This window comes from Panthera uncia (assembly GCF_023721935.1).
Source record: "Panthera uncia isolate 11264 chromosome B2 unlocalized genomic scaffold, Puncia_PCG_1.0 HiC_scaffold_24, whole genome shotgun sequence".
Classification (NCBI taxonomy): domain Eukaryota; kingdom Metazoa; phylum Chordata; class Mammalia; order Carnivora; family Felidae; genus Panthera; species Panthera uncia.
The window spans coordinates 18,637,631-18,657,990 of record NW_026057580.1 but is presented as its reverse complement, the minus strand read 5'-3'; the positions used below and the strand labels follow the sequence as shown (position 1 = coordinate 18,657,990).

Sequence of the window (20,360 nt, the reverse complement as noted above, 5' to 3'; positions counted from 1 at the left end):
GTTTAAGGACTCAAACTGTGCTTCCAGAACTCCTGGTGTTGCCTGAGAATGTTATACCAACTTTTGCAAATTCAGCAGAACTGTCCCAGGAAAGCACCCTACCCCAGGGAACAAAACTACCCTGCAGCAACACTCTGTAACCTTGGCCATCTTGGAAAACCTCAAGTGAGGAGGGAGCAATGGGCGGGAACAACTAGATCATTGACTCCTCATGTTTAGCAGCTACCAACTCTGCAAAGATTGTTCTGGAATAAAATACAGAGGAGGCTACTAACAGAAGCTGCTGATTCATAAATAATAAATATATAGTAAGAGTATTAGAATGAGAACAATAATATTGGCCAAATTCTCTGAATCTCCAGAGATAGAATTATTTCCACTATAGAAGAGTCTGGGATTATCCTAGGATCTCCTCAAGAAGATCAGGGTATTGGGTTAAACAACCCTAATCCACTATATTTTCCAGAGAGTAACATCTCTCTGATGTCATAGATACCAAGGTGAGACAATTAAAGGGAATAGAATATCAAGTTTATGATAAAGTGGGGTACAAGAAATCATTATCAACCACTAGTTATATATCTAAAACTTATTAGATGAAGACATGTAGATAAAAGTGGGATATGATCTGCTATTACATTATGGGGACTCTGGATTCAAAAATTCATATCTCACTCTAGGCCAGATATATGTTATATGGACCAAAAAAATCCCCACTCAACATCTGCCCTACCAAAATGTTCACTTTTCAAACAGCTTTGTGAGGTGAAAAGATATCAGTCTCAAGTTCTTCATCTCATTGGTTACTAGTTGCAATGATATTTGTAACAGAAATGTTGTGAATTATACAAATATATTACAAATTTGTATTAAATAGCCCTCTCCTTTAAATTCCTAAAATAATCCCTAAAATAATGACTTTAATATGTTGATTTGAGAACAATGTTAGGAAGGCACTATTAATTGAGTGACTCAATTTAAAAGAAATAGAGGGGAAAATTATTATAAAAAAATACAAACAGAATGATTGAAAGCCCAGGACAAGCATGGAAACTTGGAATATCCTGATGAAACTACCATTATGTCAGTGACAGGTGTAGTTTTTGAAAAACAAATGTTCATTTGCTGATTTCAATCCCCATTATAAGGCACCTTGCTCTTCACTGATTGGACCTTTACAAAGGTTATATCATCTCTACATGGAATGCCTACGAGAGTTTCCATATGCTACTTTTTTTTTTTTTGGAATTTCTATCAAAATAGAAACAATGGCAAGGCTATATTCAAATCTGTCCCCGGTAAGGGACAGATACAAGTACTATAACATGATGGAAAGTTGACCTTCGTGAAATTTATTACTAAATCTGGCCTATGAGGAATAAAGCCAGTTAAATATTATCTCACTTGTGCTTAAGGGTGTGTTATTGAATGCCAATAATATATTGAACCATCAGGATGTTTGAGAAATAACTATATAAGAGTCTCAATCAACAGTCTTAAGAGACATTTAAGATATTTCAAAATAAAAAGCTTTTGCACAGCAAAAGAAACAATCAAGTATACTAAAAGGCAACCTACAGAATGGGAAAAGATATTTGCAAATGATATATCCAATAAATTGTCAGTATACAAAATACATAAAGAACTTATAAAACTCAACACCCAAAAAAGAAATAATCCAATTAAAAAGTGGGCAGAGAATCTGAATAGACATTTTTCTAAAGACATTCAGATGACTAACAGATACATGAAAAAATGTTCATCATTTAGCATCAGGAAAATGCAAATCAAAAGTAGAATGATATATCACCTCACATCTGTCAAAATGGCTAAAATCAACAATTTAAGAAACAACAAGTATTGGAATGTAGAGAAAAAGGAACACTCATGCAGTGTTAGTGGGAATGTAAACTGGTAGAGCTACTGGGGAAAACAGTATGGAGGTTACTCTAAAAACAGAACTGCCCTGGGGCGCCTGGGTGGCGCAGTCGGTTAAGCGTCCGACTTCAGCCAGGTCACGATCTCGCGGTCCGTGAGTTCGAGCCCCGCGTCAGGCTCAGGCTCTGGGCTGATGGCTCGGAGCCTGGAGCCTGTTTCCGATTCTGTGTCTCCCTCTCTCTCTGCCCCTCCCCCGTTCATGCTCTGTCTCTCTCTGTCCCAAAAATAAATAAAAAACGTTGAAAAAAAAAATTTTAAAAACAGAACTGCCCTATGATCCAACAATCATGATACTAGGTATTTACCCTAATTCAAAGGGATATATGCATCCCTATGTTTATAGCAGTATTATTTACAATAGCCAAGATATGGAAACAGTCCAAGCGTCCTTCAATTGATGAGTAGATAAAAAAAGATGTGGTATGTGTGTGTGTATGTATATATATATATATATATATATATATATATATAAATATTATTCAGCCATAAAAAAGAATGAAAATCTTCCCATTTGCAATGACATGGAAGAAGCTAGAGAGTACAATGCTAAGGGAAATAAGTCAGTCAGAGAAAAACAAATACCATATGATTTCACTCCTATGTGGAATTTAGGAAACAAAACAAATGAGCAAAGGGAGAAAAGGAGAGAAAAAACCAAGAAACAGATTCTTAACTATAGAGAACAAACTGATGGTTACTAGAGATGAGGGGTTGGGGGGGATGGGTAAAATAGCTGAAGGGTATTAAAGAGTGCACTTGTCATGATAAGTGCCAAGTATTGTATGGAAGTGTTGATCGCTATGTTGTATACCTGAAACTGATATTGCACTGTATATATCTGTATATTACTATATTACTATATATATTACTATATTATATTACTATATTATATATTATATATATATAATATATATTATATATATTATATTATATATATATTATATATATATTATATTATATATATATAATATATATATTATATTACTATATTATATTACTATATACTATTATATATTACTATATATATTACTATATATATTACTATATTACTGTATATTAACTATCTGGAATTAAAATAAAAACTTGAAAAAATAAGCCACTTAAGAGAAACTAAATTACTAGGTATTGTTTTTCAAATATACTGTGGGTTATTGTAGAAAATCTGGAAGATAAAGTGGAGATATCAATAAAAATGGTAAGAAAAATACTATTCCTCCCCACAAGAGTAGAGATTTATAAGAAAGCTGATGGACCATTTTTGATGACTAATCTGAAATGTTGCTGGCACTTGCAAAAAATGTTTGATGGAAGGAGTAAAGTATCACCCAAAGACATGGTCAATTCAAAGTCTTACCAACACCAATTGTAGATATGGTGGAGTTTTAATTTACCACTTAAAACTGGAAAATCAAAACAAACCTGAAAGAACTGAATCAGATCCATGTTAGCTCAAAAATAATCAAGGTCCCAAATGTACTGAAGAGAAGCATTCACTATGTAAATGTTCCAGGAGCTTGATAAATCAGAATTGAGGCACTATTATTTTGTATCCTATAGCATCATCTATAGGATTCCCAACACTCTGAGCCTAATGTAGAAAATGGCATCTTGTTGGCTGGAAAGAGTCATCAACTGTCATCACCAACCCAACTAAAATGTGGGAATAAAATATACAGTAGAGTCCTCAACAATGAAACTGCTGCTCTGCTTGTCAGCTCAGGAATAAAAGGAAGCCTATTTTAATTTAGATTGGCATGTCCTTGTTCTTCAACTATTAGGTCCTCTTCATATCCTAAGGCAACTTGTACTTTTTAAAATTTCCTTACTTATTTTTAAATGTTTATTTATTTATTTTGAGAAAGAGAGAGAGAGAGAGATAAAGAGAGAGAGAGAGAGATAAAGAGAGAGAGAGAGAGAGAGAGAGAGAGAGAGAGAGAGAATGCATAAGCCAGGGAGGGGCAGTGGGAGAGGGAGAGAGAATCTTAAACAGGCTCCATGCTCACTGTGAAGCCTGATGCAGGGCTCAATCCTACAACCCTGAGGTCATGACCTGAGTAAAAATCAAGAGTTGGGCATGCAACTGACTGAGCCACCAGGCGCCCCTAACTTGTAATTTTTTTAAACTGTGGGTCATGACTCATGATCCAGCATGAGTCCTGAAGTAAATTCAGTAGGTCTATAATCAGCATTTAAAAAGAACACAAAAATAGGGAGTAGAATAAAAATCAGAGAACACATGGTAATGAAACTTCTAATGTGTGTGTGTGTGTGTGTGTGTGTGTGTGTGTGTGTGTGAAAGAAAGAGAGAGAGAGAGAAAGGGGAAGTATGCATATGTAGTTTGTGGGTTATAATATGTGAGGGGTTGAGGGATATAAAACGTCCCTTTGCCTCTAAATACCTTTTCCTCAGTTCCATCACAGTGCCTGGAATTCAACAATAAAAGATTTATTTCTCTACAGCACAAAGATTTGGGGGATTTCAAAAGCAGCCAATTAAAGTATCTGGAAAGAATAAAATCTTATGTTTCATCAGCCAAGGCTGATGTGACTCCTCCATGAACACAAACCAAATGAATAGAACACAGTTAGATACTCCTATGGTAGGACAGTATGTTGAAAGAGTAGATGGCAAAACCACAAAGATCATCCTAGGAGTTCACATATTTAACCTGCAATCCTTCTGTTAGTACCGTTGACGATTCCCACACAGAATACTTCAGTGGTTGGCCACCATAAAAAGCAGTAAGAAAAATTGTGAATATACCCTTTTATGTATGGCTCTTCAGTTCAAATTAGCCAGTATATTCACAGACACCACAGGAAAAGGTGTCTTTCATAGGGCCTTTAATTTTCACACCAGTTATAAATTTCATGAGCATTCATAGTCAGTCCTTCAAAGAAGTGGAAAGAATCTAAAGAAACATTTAGACCAATGATCCCTTAAGCCTCATTATACATCAGAATCACTGGGGATGTTTAAAAAATATATACGTACCTAGATCATATCCCCAGAGACTGAGTTCTAATTGGTTTAGGGAAGGGGCCCAGACATTTTTTAATAAACCTCCTGAGTTGATTCTCCTGCAGAATTGAGTTTAAGAACTAATCAAGTCCTACCACCCATATGATTCTTTAAAAAAATTTTTTTAATGTTTATTTATTTTTGAGAGAGAGAGAGACAGAGTGTGAGCTGGGAGGGTCAGAGAGAGAGGGAGACACAGAATCCGAGGCAGCCTCCAGGCTCTGTCAGCACAGAGCCCAACATGGGGCTTGAACTCATGAACCATGAGATCATGACCTGAGCCGAAGTTGGATGCCTGACTGAGCCACCCAGGTGCCCACACTCATATGACTCTTGAATCCACTTCATTATATTCTGAACAAGTGTTTTGTTCTATTACTAAATAGCTATAATTACAATTATCTTCTTACTTAAATTGAGCAGCAATCTGTCTCCCTTTAGAATCAACCCATTAGTCATTTTTTTTCTACTTTGTCCTTTTCCCAGTACCCTCAACCCATATGTGTAGATGACAGGTCAACCTCCTCTATGATATGTCAGTTCTCAGTAACAGCACACCCAAGCAAACACATCACAAAACACAGAACATAGTAACAGTAACACTTACTAAATGTTGGTGACCAATAATATTATTGTTGTTGTTATCATTATCACAATTAGGGAACAAAGCAAAGGTAACTATTAGTAGCAAAATTAGCCAAGCAATTTTGCTAAAACAAATGTCTAGAACATACTGCTTCACAAAATTGTATGGTAAATGGTATGAAATGATGATCTGGAAAGAGGCAAAATGTTTGTTTTTGTGTTTCCCTTACTTTTCACTTCCTACAGTGCCTTATAAAGAAGAAAGTAACAAGTGCAAGAAAAGTGTCACAGGTATGTTCAGGTGAGTCTTGGTAACAAGGCCTCTTTATTCATATTTAAGACAATAGCATTTGACATTCAAAAGCTCTCCCACAAAGTTAAAAATAAGTCTCTAGTAATACCTCTTCTTAAAAGAAGTTTGAATAAGAATATGTAATTTTGTCCTTAAAGAAGAAACAAAAAGGAAAAGGTAAATTGGAAAACAATAACTTCTGGGAATATATTTTTACTTCTGTCTCTATACCACTGGTTAGCCTTAACCCTTCTGTAACTCATTTTATCCACCCATAAAGCCATGGAACTTCGCTGTACTTTAAGAGATGTCTACTAGGATTAATACAATATGCTCTCAGGCTTGGTATCATGTCTCAACTCCTGTGAACCCTCTATAAAGGATTACTATTTATCCTGTAGATCATGTTGCACTGAATTATAATGAGGTAAGCCAGATTTATCTGAGCTCTAAAATAAACAATAATAAAAATGACAATAGCACAGCCCGTTTTTTTGTTGCTGTTACTTAGGAAGTACCAGTGAAATACTTAAATCTTGCATTGTCTTCTGTATTTTTGCCAAGATCAGTAAATTAAACAACATTTTATGAATTACCTAAGCCTTATGTTGTCTAATTTAATCATGTATGTCATGATTAATTGGGAAATTCACCTGTAACTGTTAACTGTCTTGCTTAATACTATAGACAAAACATGAAACAGCATAATCTAACAAACCTGAGTTCCAGAGGATTGCTAACTTCCCATCATTACTTTGCAGAGCTGAAAAATCATACCTTCAACTAAGGAAGTAAGGAGGGTAACATTGGCTGCTTTCCGTCTTCCTGCTGGTAAATTCAGGCCAAGCCTATCCAGTTTCTCTCTCAGGCAGCGACCCCCATTCTTGGATTTTGCTCTGTCCAGAAACAAATAAAAACTAGGTTTTGAAAGTTCACATTCTGAGGGAAATGATGAGGCGATTTGACCAGATGGGGAATTCAACATGAGATAGGAGGTCTACGGACTGAGGGTTGAGGAATATGGTATCAGTACAGCCAGAAAACAATGTCTTACCTTCTCAAAATGCCTCCCAACAGTGAAGCATTGAGGCATTCGGGTGGTGAGAGGCGCCTCTTCACCTCAGCAATGGTCACCTTGTATTTGGAAGTTGAACTGAGAAGGGACAAACGGCCAGGGACAGAGCAAAACAAGTCTGTGGGGTTGACCACACAGGTGCCACCTTGGGGGGGGGGGAAGTATATCACATATTAGTGACAGTGAGAGGAGATCATTGAAAGACAGTTAATATCAAGCCACTACTTGGGATTTGGGAATACATGGCAACAATTGCTCCCATACATACACCACCAGGATCATCTCAGAAAGCTGCTCTGAAGATGTCCTTTCAAATAACAAGGCTTCATCTTTCAAATATCATACAGTACATGTTTGTGGGGGCACTATTTTTTTAATTTTAACAAAAACCAGCATTCTATAGAGTGTTTACTGGCCCACCAGTGCTAATGTTGACATCATACACACCAAGAAACACTTCAATTAATAGAAAAACCCCAAATCCATCAGTGAACCCCACAGAGGGTATGTACTGTTTTTCCATGGCTCTGTGTATGTGTGTGCATAGATGTGCACATACATACAATGGATGGATATATTTTGTCTGTGACTTGTTATATAGACAAAAGTTTGAAAGCTCTTTTCTAAATTATTTGAAAACTTCCTTCTCTTTTCCCTCATCCACCTGCCAACTATAGGTACTTGAGTCACTCAGTTCCCAGGTACCACCAAAAATAATTTTCCTATTGTCATAAACTTTCAACTCATGTCGGGGGATGATGGGTCACAGCCCTCTACCATATGTCAGCTGTCAGGATTGGCACACACAGTCAAATACAGTGCAAGACTTAGAATATAGTAACAGTCACATTAAATGTTGGTGGCCAATAATATTGTTTTTGTTGTTGTTATCATTATTACTATTAGAGAACAAAGCAAAGATAACTGCTGATGGCAAAATCACCAAAGCAATCTTGCCATACTGGGGCTCCTGGAGCAGAAGACTTTGTCTCCAAGCTCCAGAAAGACCCTTGAACTTTGCTCTCCTCCAGGACACCAGAGTACATTCCCCAACCTCAGGCACCTGAAGTAGACTTGAGGACCCAAGATGGTCATCGCTGAGGAGAGTTTCCCTCTGCCCAATCCTCCCTTACGGCAAAAATCCTGAGCTAATATCCATATTACTAACACTGTGCTAAATAGCATTGGGGTCCAAGGCTGCCTCCTTGTGCTTTGAGCAATCTGAGGACATAGTTTTTAAGGTTCACTGGCAAATTCAAATTCAAGCTTTGCTTTCCTGAGCATACATTTGATTTCTTCAGCTATGGGAGATCTTAAGACTCATCTCCCCAAAAGTCAAGCTCTATGAGAGAAAAGAGAAAGAAGTAGGTGGAAGAAGACAAACAGGCAGGGGAGCATTATCCAAAATCTTCCTACTTGAAGGGTGTTCCTCAACTGGCATCACTGGCATCTCCTAGGGGCTTGTTAGAAATGCACACTCTCAGGCCCAACTCCAGACCTTCTGAGTCAGAATCTGCATTTTAACAAGATCCCCAGGTGGCTAACGTGCATGTTAAGGCTTGAGAAGACCTGGTCTAGGACTCACCATTTGCCTCCTACATAGGTCCTCACCTCCTTTACTAAGCTGCTCAGGTGAAATGCTGTGTTGCTAGAGTCTCTGGCATTCAGATTTGGGTGTGTTCTCTGAGCACAGTGGCTAAGGAACCTGGGAGGATGTTTAAAAAGGCAAAGGGGTCCTGGACCTGGGTGCAAAGAACAAGTTAACTTTACCCTACTCATAAAGTGTTTCTACCCTTGTACTACCTGGAATTCTTCCTGGTTGTCTTATTGTCATCCAAGCTTCCCCTGAGAGTACTGGGATCAATGTCTTTCTCCTTAAGCATTCTGAGGCTGGTGATCATTCTTAATGACCCCCCCCAAACAGAAGACAGGATATTGAGAATATTAAAGTAGCCAGACCTCTCCAGACTTGGAAATGAGTCCTGTATGCTTGGCTAAATTTCCAACTCTAGTGCCTGGAAGCTGGCCCTTAGTTTGAAATCTGAGACGTCACAGTCTTAACTGTCAAATTGAAATCCTTTTCCTGGGGGCACCTGGGTGACTCAGTCAATTAAGCATCCAACTCTTGATTTCTGCTCAGGTCAGGATCTCATGGTTGTGACATTGAGCCCCATGTTGGGCTCCACTCTGATAGCTCGGAACCTGCTTGGGATTCTCTCTCTCTCTCTCTCTCTCTCTCTCTCTCTCTCTGCCCCTCCCCATAGCATGCTCTCTCTCTCTCAAAATGCATACATACATATATACACACAAAGTCCTTTTCCTGGCATTAACCTTGTGGTCAACATTGTGGAAATCATGCAAATGCTTGCCTCAGGAGCTCGAAACACAAACTCACCTGTGCTTCCCCACCTTGCATTGTCATAGAGAATTTTATTTTATTTAATTTTTAAATATTTCATTTTTAAGTAGTCTCTACACCCAATGCAGGGCTCGAACTCATAACCCTGAGATAAAGAGTTGATTGCTCTGCTGACTGAGCCAGGCAGCTGTCCCTGTCATAGAGAATTTTTAAAACTAATCATCATCATCATCATTTTCCCCAGATTTGGGGTCCCAAAACTACCATCATCCTTTCATTGATGCTGTCTCCTTTTATATCTATAGATGCAAAATGCATTTTACAAACAAACTCTTAAGTGACTTCTCAAATGTTGAGATGAACAGGATATCAATGAAGCTGGCTTTTAGCATCATACTGTGAGAATCAGGATCCCCAAAACTTTAGAATTTAGGCCATTATGAGGTCATCCAAAGCAAAAAATATTAAGAAATCATAATATCTACATTCAAAATTCACAGAGCTCTCTCCCAAAAATAGGCCTCCACCCATGGTCATGGAATCATAAGTAAATTTACATTCTTACATAAACTCCCTCCTCTTGTAAAATAGCCAATACACAACTGAGGACACAAGGAATCTCACCCAATAGGTCTCAAGTCAATTATGAGAGAAGAGTGTTTGTGCATGTGTTACTTTCCCAGCCAGTCAAGGGAAAAGAAGGACAAAATTTTAGACCTTTCCTATCTTTACTAGTCTACAGTGGGTTAGAAACCTATTTTAGGGAGATGCAGAAGACTCTAAAAGATTGTTTAAAAAAAAAGTTAAATCAGCCTTTCTCCACTTGGAAAATCACCCCCTTTTAGCAAAATGAACCCCATGCACTGAAAGCCAGCTGCTCCCAGAGAAGTCACTAGATCTGCTATGTGGCCAAGTGCTATCTTCCTGGGCTCTGGGTCTTTCTCTCCTGCATCCAGCCCAGGTTGGGCTTCTGGCTTATGCTCAAATAAGCATTTATTAGGTAAGTTACACAGGCTGCATATTAAGAGTATTCTTTATGCACACACAAACTGCCTGGAGGATTTATTTTGTATTCAGGATTAGCCATCAACTCTAGAGTCTTTTATTTTTTATGTCACAGCATCTTTAAAGGGAATTTCTGTTGCTTTGATAGTTGGCATTGCTGCAGCCTTGGGGAACTCTCTCGTCCTGGCTAAAGATTTGGCAACTTGTAGAGTTTACAGCAGCATGGGGAACCTGCTATCTTTCTTCCCAGTGGTTTATTTGGGGAGGGGGGAGGAAGAAAAGGGTGATAGGTCAACATAACAGATGTTTGCATTTAGAATGAAGAACCAAGGAGGTGGGGTTTCATTCTGGAGATCCAGACTACAGATAGCAATGATGAGATTTCAGAGGAAAGTCATGAGAGTCAACCATACCAAGCCATTTACAGTATTCATCCCCAGTATTACCAGTTGAAGTTCCTCATGGTGCCTGTGTTGCATGTCAGTTCTTATTGAAATGATGTAACATTCATTCTAGATCCAGCACTCCAGTTAGAGGTGTCTCTGGTGCCACAACCAAGGTATTCATGCAGAACTTCTCTAGAGTACATCTCTTTTCCATTCATAGTGCACAGAAGCAATACTTCCATGGAGGGCACTATTTTTAAAATTGAAATTTGGAGATGGGGCTTCCTATTTCCAGTGATGCTCAAACTCAGATCTGTAGCTATAGAAACAGCATAAGAAATCAGGGACTATCTATTTAAGGTCACTTGTCTAGAACATGACTATCATAAAAGGGATAACTTTGCCACAGCTACAGGGAAGTCAGCCAAAGAATTACTGTGCTGGGGACAAAACCAGGCATGAGACACACAGACACAGATTCTTCGGCTGCCAGACCTTGTTAGATCCCATGAGGCAAGAAGAAAAATGGGGTTGGGCTGCGCCATTCCTGGTATGCCTGGAGACCTCTGGCCCCGTGTGTGCAAGCACCGCGTGGGGGGAGTGGAAAAAGTACGGGGCTGCAAGTAAGAAGTTGGCCAACTAGCCACCCATGCAACCTTAGATGAGTAACAGCTCTGGGCCTTGATCTGTCCATCTGAAAAATGGGGATGTTCACGCCTGCTCAACTTATTTCCCCAGCTCGTCAGGAGGTGCAACAGGAAATGGATGCACATGTGCTCCACAACCTAAGTAAAGCCCACCCAACTCCACCACTGTGTCGAGCAACTACCGCGTCTCAGGGCGCTACCTGTGCAGCACAAGACCCCCACCCACCTTTTGCCGGGCTATGGGAGAGAAAGGCTGAGGTCTGAATGCGCTTTTTCCCTTCTCATCCAAGGCAATTAGGGCAGAGGAAACAGCCTCGGCAGTCTCCAAGGAACTGTGGCTCTCCTGGAGCCCCCAAAGCTGCCTCTAAGCCAGCGCCCCCTCTGGGTGCCTTCCTCTCTAAGAACAGAGCTGCTGATGGCTAGAGGCCCTGTGCGCTCTCCAGGTGCGATCAATACTTCCTGGCTGGCTTCTGGGCGCGGGGCCCCTGCGCTCAGCCTCTCCAAAGCCGCAGCGCCGCCCCACTCCCTGCCGCTTCGGTGTTGACATAATTAGACCAAATCTTGAGAGCAAAATAAATGTTCTGTTTGCCTTACAGCCAAACAGATGTTTACAATTCAAATGAAAGAAATACAAACGGCAGGGATTTTTTTTCTCCCCTTCTTCATCTCCAGTGATCGCTCGTTTTTTCTGACACATTAAAAATGTGTAAGCGATTATAGGAGTTTCCTGTCCCTGTTTGTTCTGCGGGTGCATTTCTGCGAGGTGCGCGTGGAAGCTGGGTGGGGTAGGATCATTCTCGGCTGCTTCCTCTCTAGCCCCTCGCCATTCTCAATCCCAAATCCCTGGTGTAATACCCTCCTCGCTCCTCTCCTCCCACAGCAGATATTAATTGTAATCAAACGGCAAAGGGATAGTGGTTTAATTGCAATCAAATAGGCCTCAGATGAGGCATCAGCTGCTAACTGCCCTATTTCAGGGAAGGATATACCCTTGCAGGTATAAATGGATTACCAGGTTTGAAAGCGTTTCTTCCCGTGCAGATTCGAGGCAGAACAAAAGAAAGGGATGTCTGAGCGGGGAGACCTACTGGTTTAATGTGGCTGTGTGTGTGTGTGTGTGTGTGTGTGTGTGAGAGAGAGAGAGAGAGAGAGAGAGAGAGAGACGGAAAGAGAGAGAGAGAGAGAATTAATCCCCATTTCCCAATGCAGGGAGTGCTCTGGCTTTTGGTGATTTTCAAAGCAATAAAGAAATTAGAGAGAAGACAGTAGGCTATGGAAAAAGATCTCCCCTTGCCAGCAAAAAAAGATTTCCAAGAAACCATGCCTATAGACCCTTTACTATATGAGTTTTAGACTTCATATAAAGGAGACTGGATTTCGACTCTCCAGCGTCTGTATTTGGGGACTAAAGAGGCAGGCAAGGCTCCAGGTGTGTTTCTGGCTCTGTTTTCAAAATGGATGAGCTATAGAGATGAGTTTGGGCAATTCTCATAAAGAGAGATTCTGGGGGTTCTGACAAAAGAGAAGCAAGGCTTTCCACCCCACTCCAATCTTAACGCGTTCTGGGAGCTGCTGAAAGAGCCTTTGGCTCTTCCAAAGTCCAGTTCCAAAGCTCAGGGCTCTCACAAAACTGAAGGAGCAGAAGCAGCTCATCCTCCTGGCCCAGGCAGACTGTAGGCAGCCAGGTGGTGGGGGGGTGGGGGGGCTGTAGAAGGGGACAGCAGGCAGGTTCATCTACCCCATTATTGGCAGGCTGGATGATTGATGCTAAACTCCATTTCACAGAAGCATTTTTAAAAAATTAAATCAGATCTGACAATGTTTGTACCACAGCGTAACTGCCTCCTCCTTGGCGTGCCAGTCACCTCTAAGCGATCTGACAAACTCCAGCTCTCTTAAAACGTGCAGAGTTCAGATCATATTAATTCCCCAAAAATGTTTTGATTCAAAGTAGTTTGTATTTTGTGTAGCCACGGGCAATCCAGAAAGCGCTCCTGCCTGCCCGTGGCCTGGTCCGCTCCCTCTCCGCGTGGCCCAGAGGCTATGGCGGTATTTAAGCGTCTGAAATTAGCCTGGGGCTGCAAGGCAGAGTGATCACAAAGAGAAACAAGGGCGCTTCCCCCTCTTCACTTTTTTTCATTTTTTTCTTTCTTCCTTTTTTTTTTTTTTTTTTTTTTTTTTTTGAGTTTGCCATCCTGATTTCTCAAAAAAGACCAGGGCCAAAATGTCACTTTCCACCCAAATATGGGAAAGCTGGGTCTTCTCATCTCCCCTCCATCCTCTTCTCAAGGCCATAGCCCCCTACCCAATTGAACCCCTAACCCCTCAATTCCAATCTGGATCCACTCATTATTAGCATCATCATCATAGTCGTCGTCATCATCAACATTGTTCTCCTACTATTAAATTCTCAGAGCAAGAAATGAAAGGGACCAGCACCTGACAAAGGGGAGGGGGCCATGAGGGAGCCTCAGAAGATTCTTGGGGAAAAGAAGAGTGGGCTTTCCTTTCTTTTTAATGATTAAAAACACAGACGACTCCTGTAAATAGAAGCCTCATTTCTTCAAGATGCCTTTTGAAACCCAGTATCTGAATATTCAACGAAGGCAAAGCCCCACTCTGTACGTACAACATTAATATGATCTCTGCAGAATTTGCTACTCAGAAATATTAACATATCAAAGCCCAAGCCGGAGGCGAGAGAAGCTATCGATACTCAAGCACAGGGTAAAGTAAAGATTATTGGTTCTGATGGTTGGAGTAGCGGAGCTGCGGGCAAAATCGAGCACACCATTAAGCGAGAGTGAGCGTGCGGGAGCGGCACCTCCGAGGCGGTGGCAAATATTTTATCTAGGTGGTAATTACCTCGTTGGTGCCCCTCTTCCGGGCTTTCTTTGGCTATCCGGCCTTCATTATAGGCAAAAACAATGTAACTACCACTTACTGAAGTGAGTCAGAGAAATGGTATTTTGTTCTTTGCTAATAGAAGTGGTCAAATTTAAAGAACTGAGTGCTCTTCTGTCCTCCAACACACACACACACACACACACACACACACACACTCACACACACACACACACACACACAGCAAACCAGGACAATCTCTCCCTGGTGAACTCATGTGGGGCACTTAGGGATCTTTCTTCTAGAAGAGCACTTAGGAGTCTTTGGAAATGAAATCTGTTTTGTTCCTCCCACAGTAAATTCTGGAAATTGTCAGAAATGTAAGTTTATCAGAGAACTTAGCAGGGGAGGAAAAATGGCAAAAAGTTGTGCTTTTCAAGAAATCATGTTTCCTGTGGAGAGTCACCTCGAAAGTATGGATTAAAAGAGAAACAGGCATTCCTATCTAAACAAAACCATTACAGAATATGGCAGAGTGCTTGACTTAGTGTCCTCCTGATTTATGATGAACAAAGGTGACTTGAGTTGTTTATATTAAGAATCCAATGCACTACCATGACAACAGAGAGAAGGGGCTTCCTTAACTTTTCTTCAAAAATGGGGAGTCCTGAGATTTAGGGCTGTGTGGGATCCAGCACGATGTATACAACCTTTAGGCAAAACTTCCTTGCTATCCATTTGTAAATTGTCATGAACATTGATTGTTTCAGAGTAACACACGCACACAGACACACACTTGGTCTCCTGGGCTCAAACAATTTAACTGGCTTTTCTCTTAAACATGTGGAAATGGAATAAACTCAGCAGCTAAATTCTGAATTCCTTCGCAGGGGTTGAGGGAGGGAGGACTAGGGTTTAGTCACACAATACAGACAGAAACCCCAAGTTACCTCCCCTTCCTCTTTGGAGCCATGCTATTCTCCTAAAAGATCAATATTTGATTTAAAATAGCAGGCTCCACCTGATTTTCAGGTGATACGGAGTGACACCAAATTCTACAACAACAATAAAACATCACCTAAGGAAGACCATTTATGTGCCTGTAATAGGACCGGACCGCAGTTCTCATTTTATAGTTACCCAAGAGCGTTGACCTTTCTTTGGGGCATGCTGCGGGGGTGTCCCTTAAATCTCTCTCCAAAAATTCAACTAATTACACAGCCACCTCCCTTCCAGCTCCCGCCCTCGATCTCAAATAATTCCCACCCTCTGGCAGCTATTGTAAGATTTGATGCAATTTCCAGGCATTTGAGAAGGTGATCTTGGAACAAGTGCGGAACTGAACGCGTCGACCGCAGTAGCGCCAGCCGGACTCTGGGAGGAGCCGGCTCTGGGCGCTAATTAGTGGCGCTGTCCTTCAGCACCACCGACGTCTCCATGCGCCCTCAGTGTTCAGCCTCACCTTTAGTGTGACCGCCCCAACAGACCCAGATCAGCACACCTCACCTGATTCCTCTTTCATCGTGCATTTTTAATCCCTCCCTTCAACAGTATGTGTATTTTATTTCAATTTTTTCTAGTCTGGGCCTATTTCATGTCACTTCAATATGGCTGAATATTAGCCTGGCTGGTAAGCATAATATTGCTCATTTTAAGAACTCCTCATCGAGCAACACTAGTAATTTTTTGAAAAACCTCTATGGGGTGAAACAACAGAGTTGAATGGCTATTTTGCATTTAATGGAAGTTCCAAGTACCCACTATGACAATCGTCAAGTTCCAAAAAAAAAAAAAAAGCAATCTTTGTTTTCTTTCTTCCTCAATTTAAATGGAATTTCACATTGGACATTGGGTTCTAAAGCCTGCCGTTTAAACATGAAAGAATCCATTGCTTTCTTTGGAAAAGCACTGGAATCTTTCAACAAGCTTTGAAAGAGATGGACAGGGACTGAAGGACATTTATTTGGTGCCATCAGAAGTGACTCAGTCTTTAGCAGTTCAGTTACTAAAGACAACTGTGACCCTGGAGCTGGAATTAGTCCTGGTGAATAGGCCACATCTTATTAATTCGTATGAAGTTGGGATAACAGCTGGTCCCCTTGCCTTGTGTGCTCCTCGGGTTACTCAGCTTGCTGGGAAAATGAGCTTCAGAGGCTCTGGGTACAGTTAAGTGGGGAGGCCAGCAAAATCTGCACTGCCTTGAGGCCCTTAAAATGCCATAGTTCAAAACCTTTTGTCAGAATGGAACATCTGAGATGCAGCCCCCTTCAGTGTCTGAGCCAAAATCAACAGCTCTCAACTCTGGCCTTCCCCCCCCCCCCCACCTTCCGATTCCATGGGTAACTCTGGATTCAGATGTTTTCCTCAACAGATGGGAACAAGAAAGCTTTATCCGGTACAGTTAACACCACCTCCTCCTCCCACCTCCCTTAAAGAAAGAAATGTTCTGGACACTTAGAAAAATAAGGGCAGCTACAATATTGGTGTTTCATTAGCCTTCCCTGAAGCCTCAACGAATCTAGCCTTTCACAGTATCCTTCAAAGCCTCAAGCTAACACCATCACCTCAATCACCCAGGCGGTGGCTGGCACATTTGGGGCTAAAAGAGACCAGAAATTCTGCTTGAGGATGTGGTGATGGGGAAAGGAGGTGTGACAAGGATTTTTTCCCTTTCTTTTCTTTTTTTCTTTTTTCCCCCTTCTAACTTTGATTCTGTCATTGTTCCATGAGAAACAGCAAATCTCTTCTTTTGTAGGTCTTTTGGGAAGAGGCTAGATCCAAGCCTCAATGGAGGAAGGGACTATGCCTGTGTTGGACAAAAGTAATTGACCAAGAGTAATTGTTTTCTTAATCATCAGACAAGTGTCTGATGGTTACAAGCACCACCAGATCTTCAAAACAAAGTATCAGATGAGAGAAGAATGTTTCATTTTAACATGTCACTTACCTCTTCTTATCACTCCACCTTGACCATTGAGAACAAGCCCACACTGGGCTTCCACGGAGCCCTTAATAAAAGAAAAAGAAATAAAAGCACTCAAATAGATACTAATAGGTGTGAACACATGAGTTAAGTCTTTCAATCTGCCCCATTCCTTGAACCCCCATATCCCAATAACCCTGTAGTAGACATTTAAAAGCAACCATTGAGCTGGAGCAAGTTTGGCAGCACACGTGATTTCAAGGGGGAAAAAAGTGCCAGAAAAACCACAATCTAAAAGTTGTATAAATCTTAAGGTATGCATTTTGCAGCACCATACAATATTGCACTTCAAAGCACCTGGGTGCCTTTCATCTTGGCATAAGGGAATGAGAAGCCCTTTGAGTCCCCATCAAGGCACATAGCATATATACAGACAGTTTCCACGGCACTTTCTGCATGGAGCAAATTACACTGAAAGTGTCAAGTCTGGCACTGTGGGTTTCTTGGGAGCTCAGAGGAGCCATTTCAAGTGCAGGCTTCAAGATATCTGATGTTGGTTCTGCTTTACCACAGAGTAGGAGTATCCTACCCAAAATATGCCTTAGAGAGGAAACACCTTCAGGTTCACTCACTGTAGGTCTTCAGGCTCCTAATGGATTGAGGGATCATTTGAGCTGGGAAGAAGGAAAGGGTTTGCTGATTTTTTATTAAGAAAAATAAAAAATTTCTCTCTCTGTCTTTTTTCTCCTGAGTTGAAATGTGTTAAAGGCTCATTTTCCTTTACAAACAAACGAGGTATTGGACATGAAAGAGGCCTTGAAGGGTGTTAACCTACCCAACAGCCCGTGAAGAGTTAAGTAAATGCGGAGAGAGTCGGTGCATAATAAAAACCCACTTTACAAAACAACCTTTACAGCCCTGGCTCCCTTTCGCTTCCCCATTTTCACCATATTGAGGCAGGCCTGTAAGACCCCCCTTTTCAACCTACTCACGAGCTCTTTCTTATTTTAAATGTTCTGCCTTAAAGTGATTATCAAATCAATATGAAAAAAAAAAACTTGGAGACTGAGCATAAATTAAAGCAGTGATGGGAAAAGGTGTGACAGTTTCCTTTGTTGGCCATAGCAAATCTTTTTAGGGGACTCAAAGATGGAACTGAAGCCACAAGACTGTTTGCATCTGTTAGGCAGACTTAGACCGCCCTCCAAACCATTGGACTTTCACTTAAAATTCTGTGCAGGGAAAAGTATATTTACATTTGTTGCATTTGAAATGAGGCATATGCTGATGAATGTTTTAAAAAGGAAGAAATAAAAGGAGAGAGACGGGTTTCTCCCACACATCCCCTCCCTATTTCTCTTTTTAAAAGTAGCTATTACTTTTTTTCTCTTTCTTTTTCATTCTGCCAACTAAGTCCAGGAGGAGTGGAAGAAAATAACTTGCCAGATTTACAACTTGCTTCATATATATATATATATATATATATATATATATACATATATGGCATGTATCTACATACATAACAATGATATATACATATATAGATGTGTCTATAGACATAGATACATAAATATGTCATATATCATACTCCTCAAATTCTTTTAGTATCTTGGAGTATATCCCTCAGTATGAGCAATAAACTGAAAAGAGGAAACCAAGAATATAAAAAAAATATAGAATTAAAAAAAGGTCTCGAAATATCTGAAATGTAGAAGGTAAAGGGCCTTGAAGCTCTCCAAGAGAGTGAACCGCTTTCTCTCCCATTCTCTGGCACACTGTTAAGATGTTTATTTCCTTAGAAGAAACGAATCTTGGTCTCTACACTTAACAAACTTTTCCCCCTCATAAGTAAAACATGTTGTTTGGTCGGATGACATTGCATAAATGACCAGTTGAATGGCACTAAGTCGAAAATTGGATAAACTACGGTGTTCTTTTGCACGGGATTCGCTCTTTGTCTGGTGCTTGCAAATGTTCTAATCCCCTCTTTTGAAAAATGCCCGGCTTTGTGCCTAGCACAGAAAAAAAATTTGTACAGATACAAAAAAATCAGCAGCAGACGCGGCTATTAAAAGGAGTAAATAGGTTTTAGTTGAGCTAAGCATTGAATGGCAGATTTTTTTCCCCTCGAGACATAAGGGGATCCTTGTGAAAAATATAAAAATGTTCTGAGTGTATAAAATTATTTTGTGTATATAAGTGGAGAAAGTCAAGGTTTATGGAGCCAAATCTCTTTTCTTGTGTGCCGATCTTGCACCTATGGTTCTTTGTTGGGACAGTAAGGGCTTTCACTTTAATTTCAAAATAATCCCTTTGTCGGAGGTAAATGAAGGGAAAAGATTTTCTGTGCGCAACAAGGGATCTCTTACGTCTCCAACTTGTGCTCTTCCCTTATCTTCCCTTTCGTTGTGGAGGCTGTGGAGAAGCTGGCCCCCTTTGTGCGGACTGAAAAAGTAGGGACTCATCTACGGCTCCTCTTGCAGCCAAAAGAAGCTACAAATTCATGTCTTCTAAGTTCTTTTTTAGATATTTGTGGGTTCATTTGCTTGAAATATGGCTGGGGGCATATGTTTGCAAAATTATAAATTCTATTGTTGGCAAAGAATGTGCAAAAATACATTGAGGAAGAAAGTAGGAGACAGATACATCTGATTGATGGCCTCCACAGTATCTGTATTTCTCCCTCCCTCCCTCCCTCTCTTCCTCCCTTCGGTCCTTCTCTCCTCTCTCTTTTTTCCTCTTTCTCTCTTCCTTCCTGTTTCTCCTTTCCTCCCCCCCCCCCCCTTTTTCCCTTCTCTCTTTTCCTTTATTTCTTCATTTCCTTCTTTTTAAGGAGTTGCATCTTATGTAAAAGTTAATAACCTGGTGAGAAAAATAAAGTTTGTGAATTACCCAACTGGGTGGTGGTTGGGTGGGGGGAGGGCTCCTTAGAGAGAATTAGGCTCAAGTCCACAACCTCGTAAACGGCGTTGTGCACATTTTTTTCCTTGGGGTAAAATTTTGAGAGTTGCATTTGCGATTCTTTACTTTCCACAGCAATCTAGTATATTCGGGGAAACTTTTGCTAGAGCTCAACAAAGTCGCCAGAACAAACCAGTTCCCCAATTCTTAATAAGTTCCCCATAAGCTCAGTCTGGGATAAACACCTGGCACACGCGGGTAGACCCAGCAAAGCGCAGAGACTGAGGGTGCGATTGGTCATCAACTTATCGGGTCTTATCTGAGTCCCGATGGCTCAACCAGCCACCGCGATCTCCTCCATCCCATCCCCTCAGGGACAGAAA

General features: G+C 40.8%; 1 protein-coding gene across 1 annotated transcript in view; it reads right to left on the bottom strand.

Moving 5' to 3' along the window:
- TFAP2D (transcription factor AP-2 delta) overlaps window positions 1-20,360 on the bottom strand; it is a 58,249-nt gene that overhangs the window by 35,871 nt on the left and 2,018 nt on the right. Inside the window, exons 3-5 of the mRNA XM_049653168.1 lie at window positions 17,101-17,161; window positions 6,892-7,057; window positions 6,615-6,733 (exon numbers count right to left, since the gene is read on the bottom strand). Coding sequence (XP_049509125.1) covers window positions 6,615-6,733; window positions 6,892-7,057; window positions 17,101-17,161 — 346 coding nt within the window. The remainder of the gene's footprint in view (window positions 1-6,614; window positions 6,734-6,891; window positions 7,058-17,100; window positions 17,162-20,360) is intronic.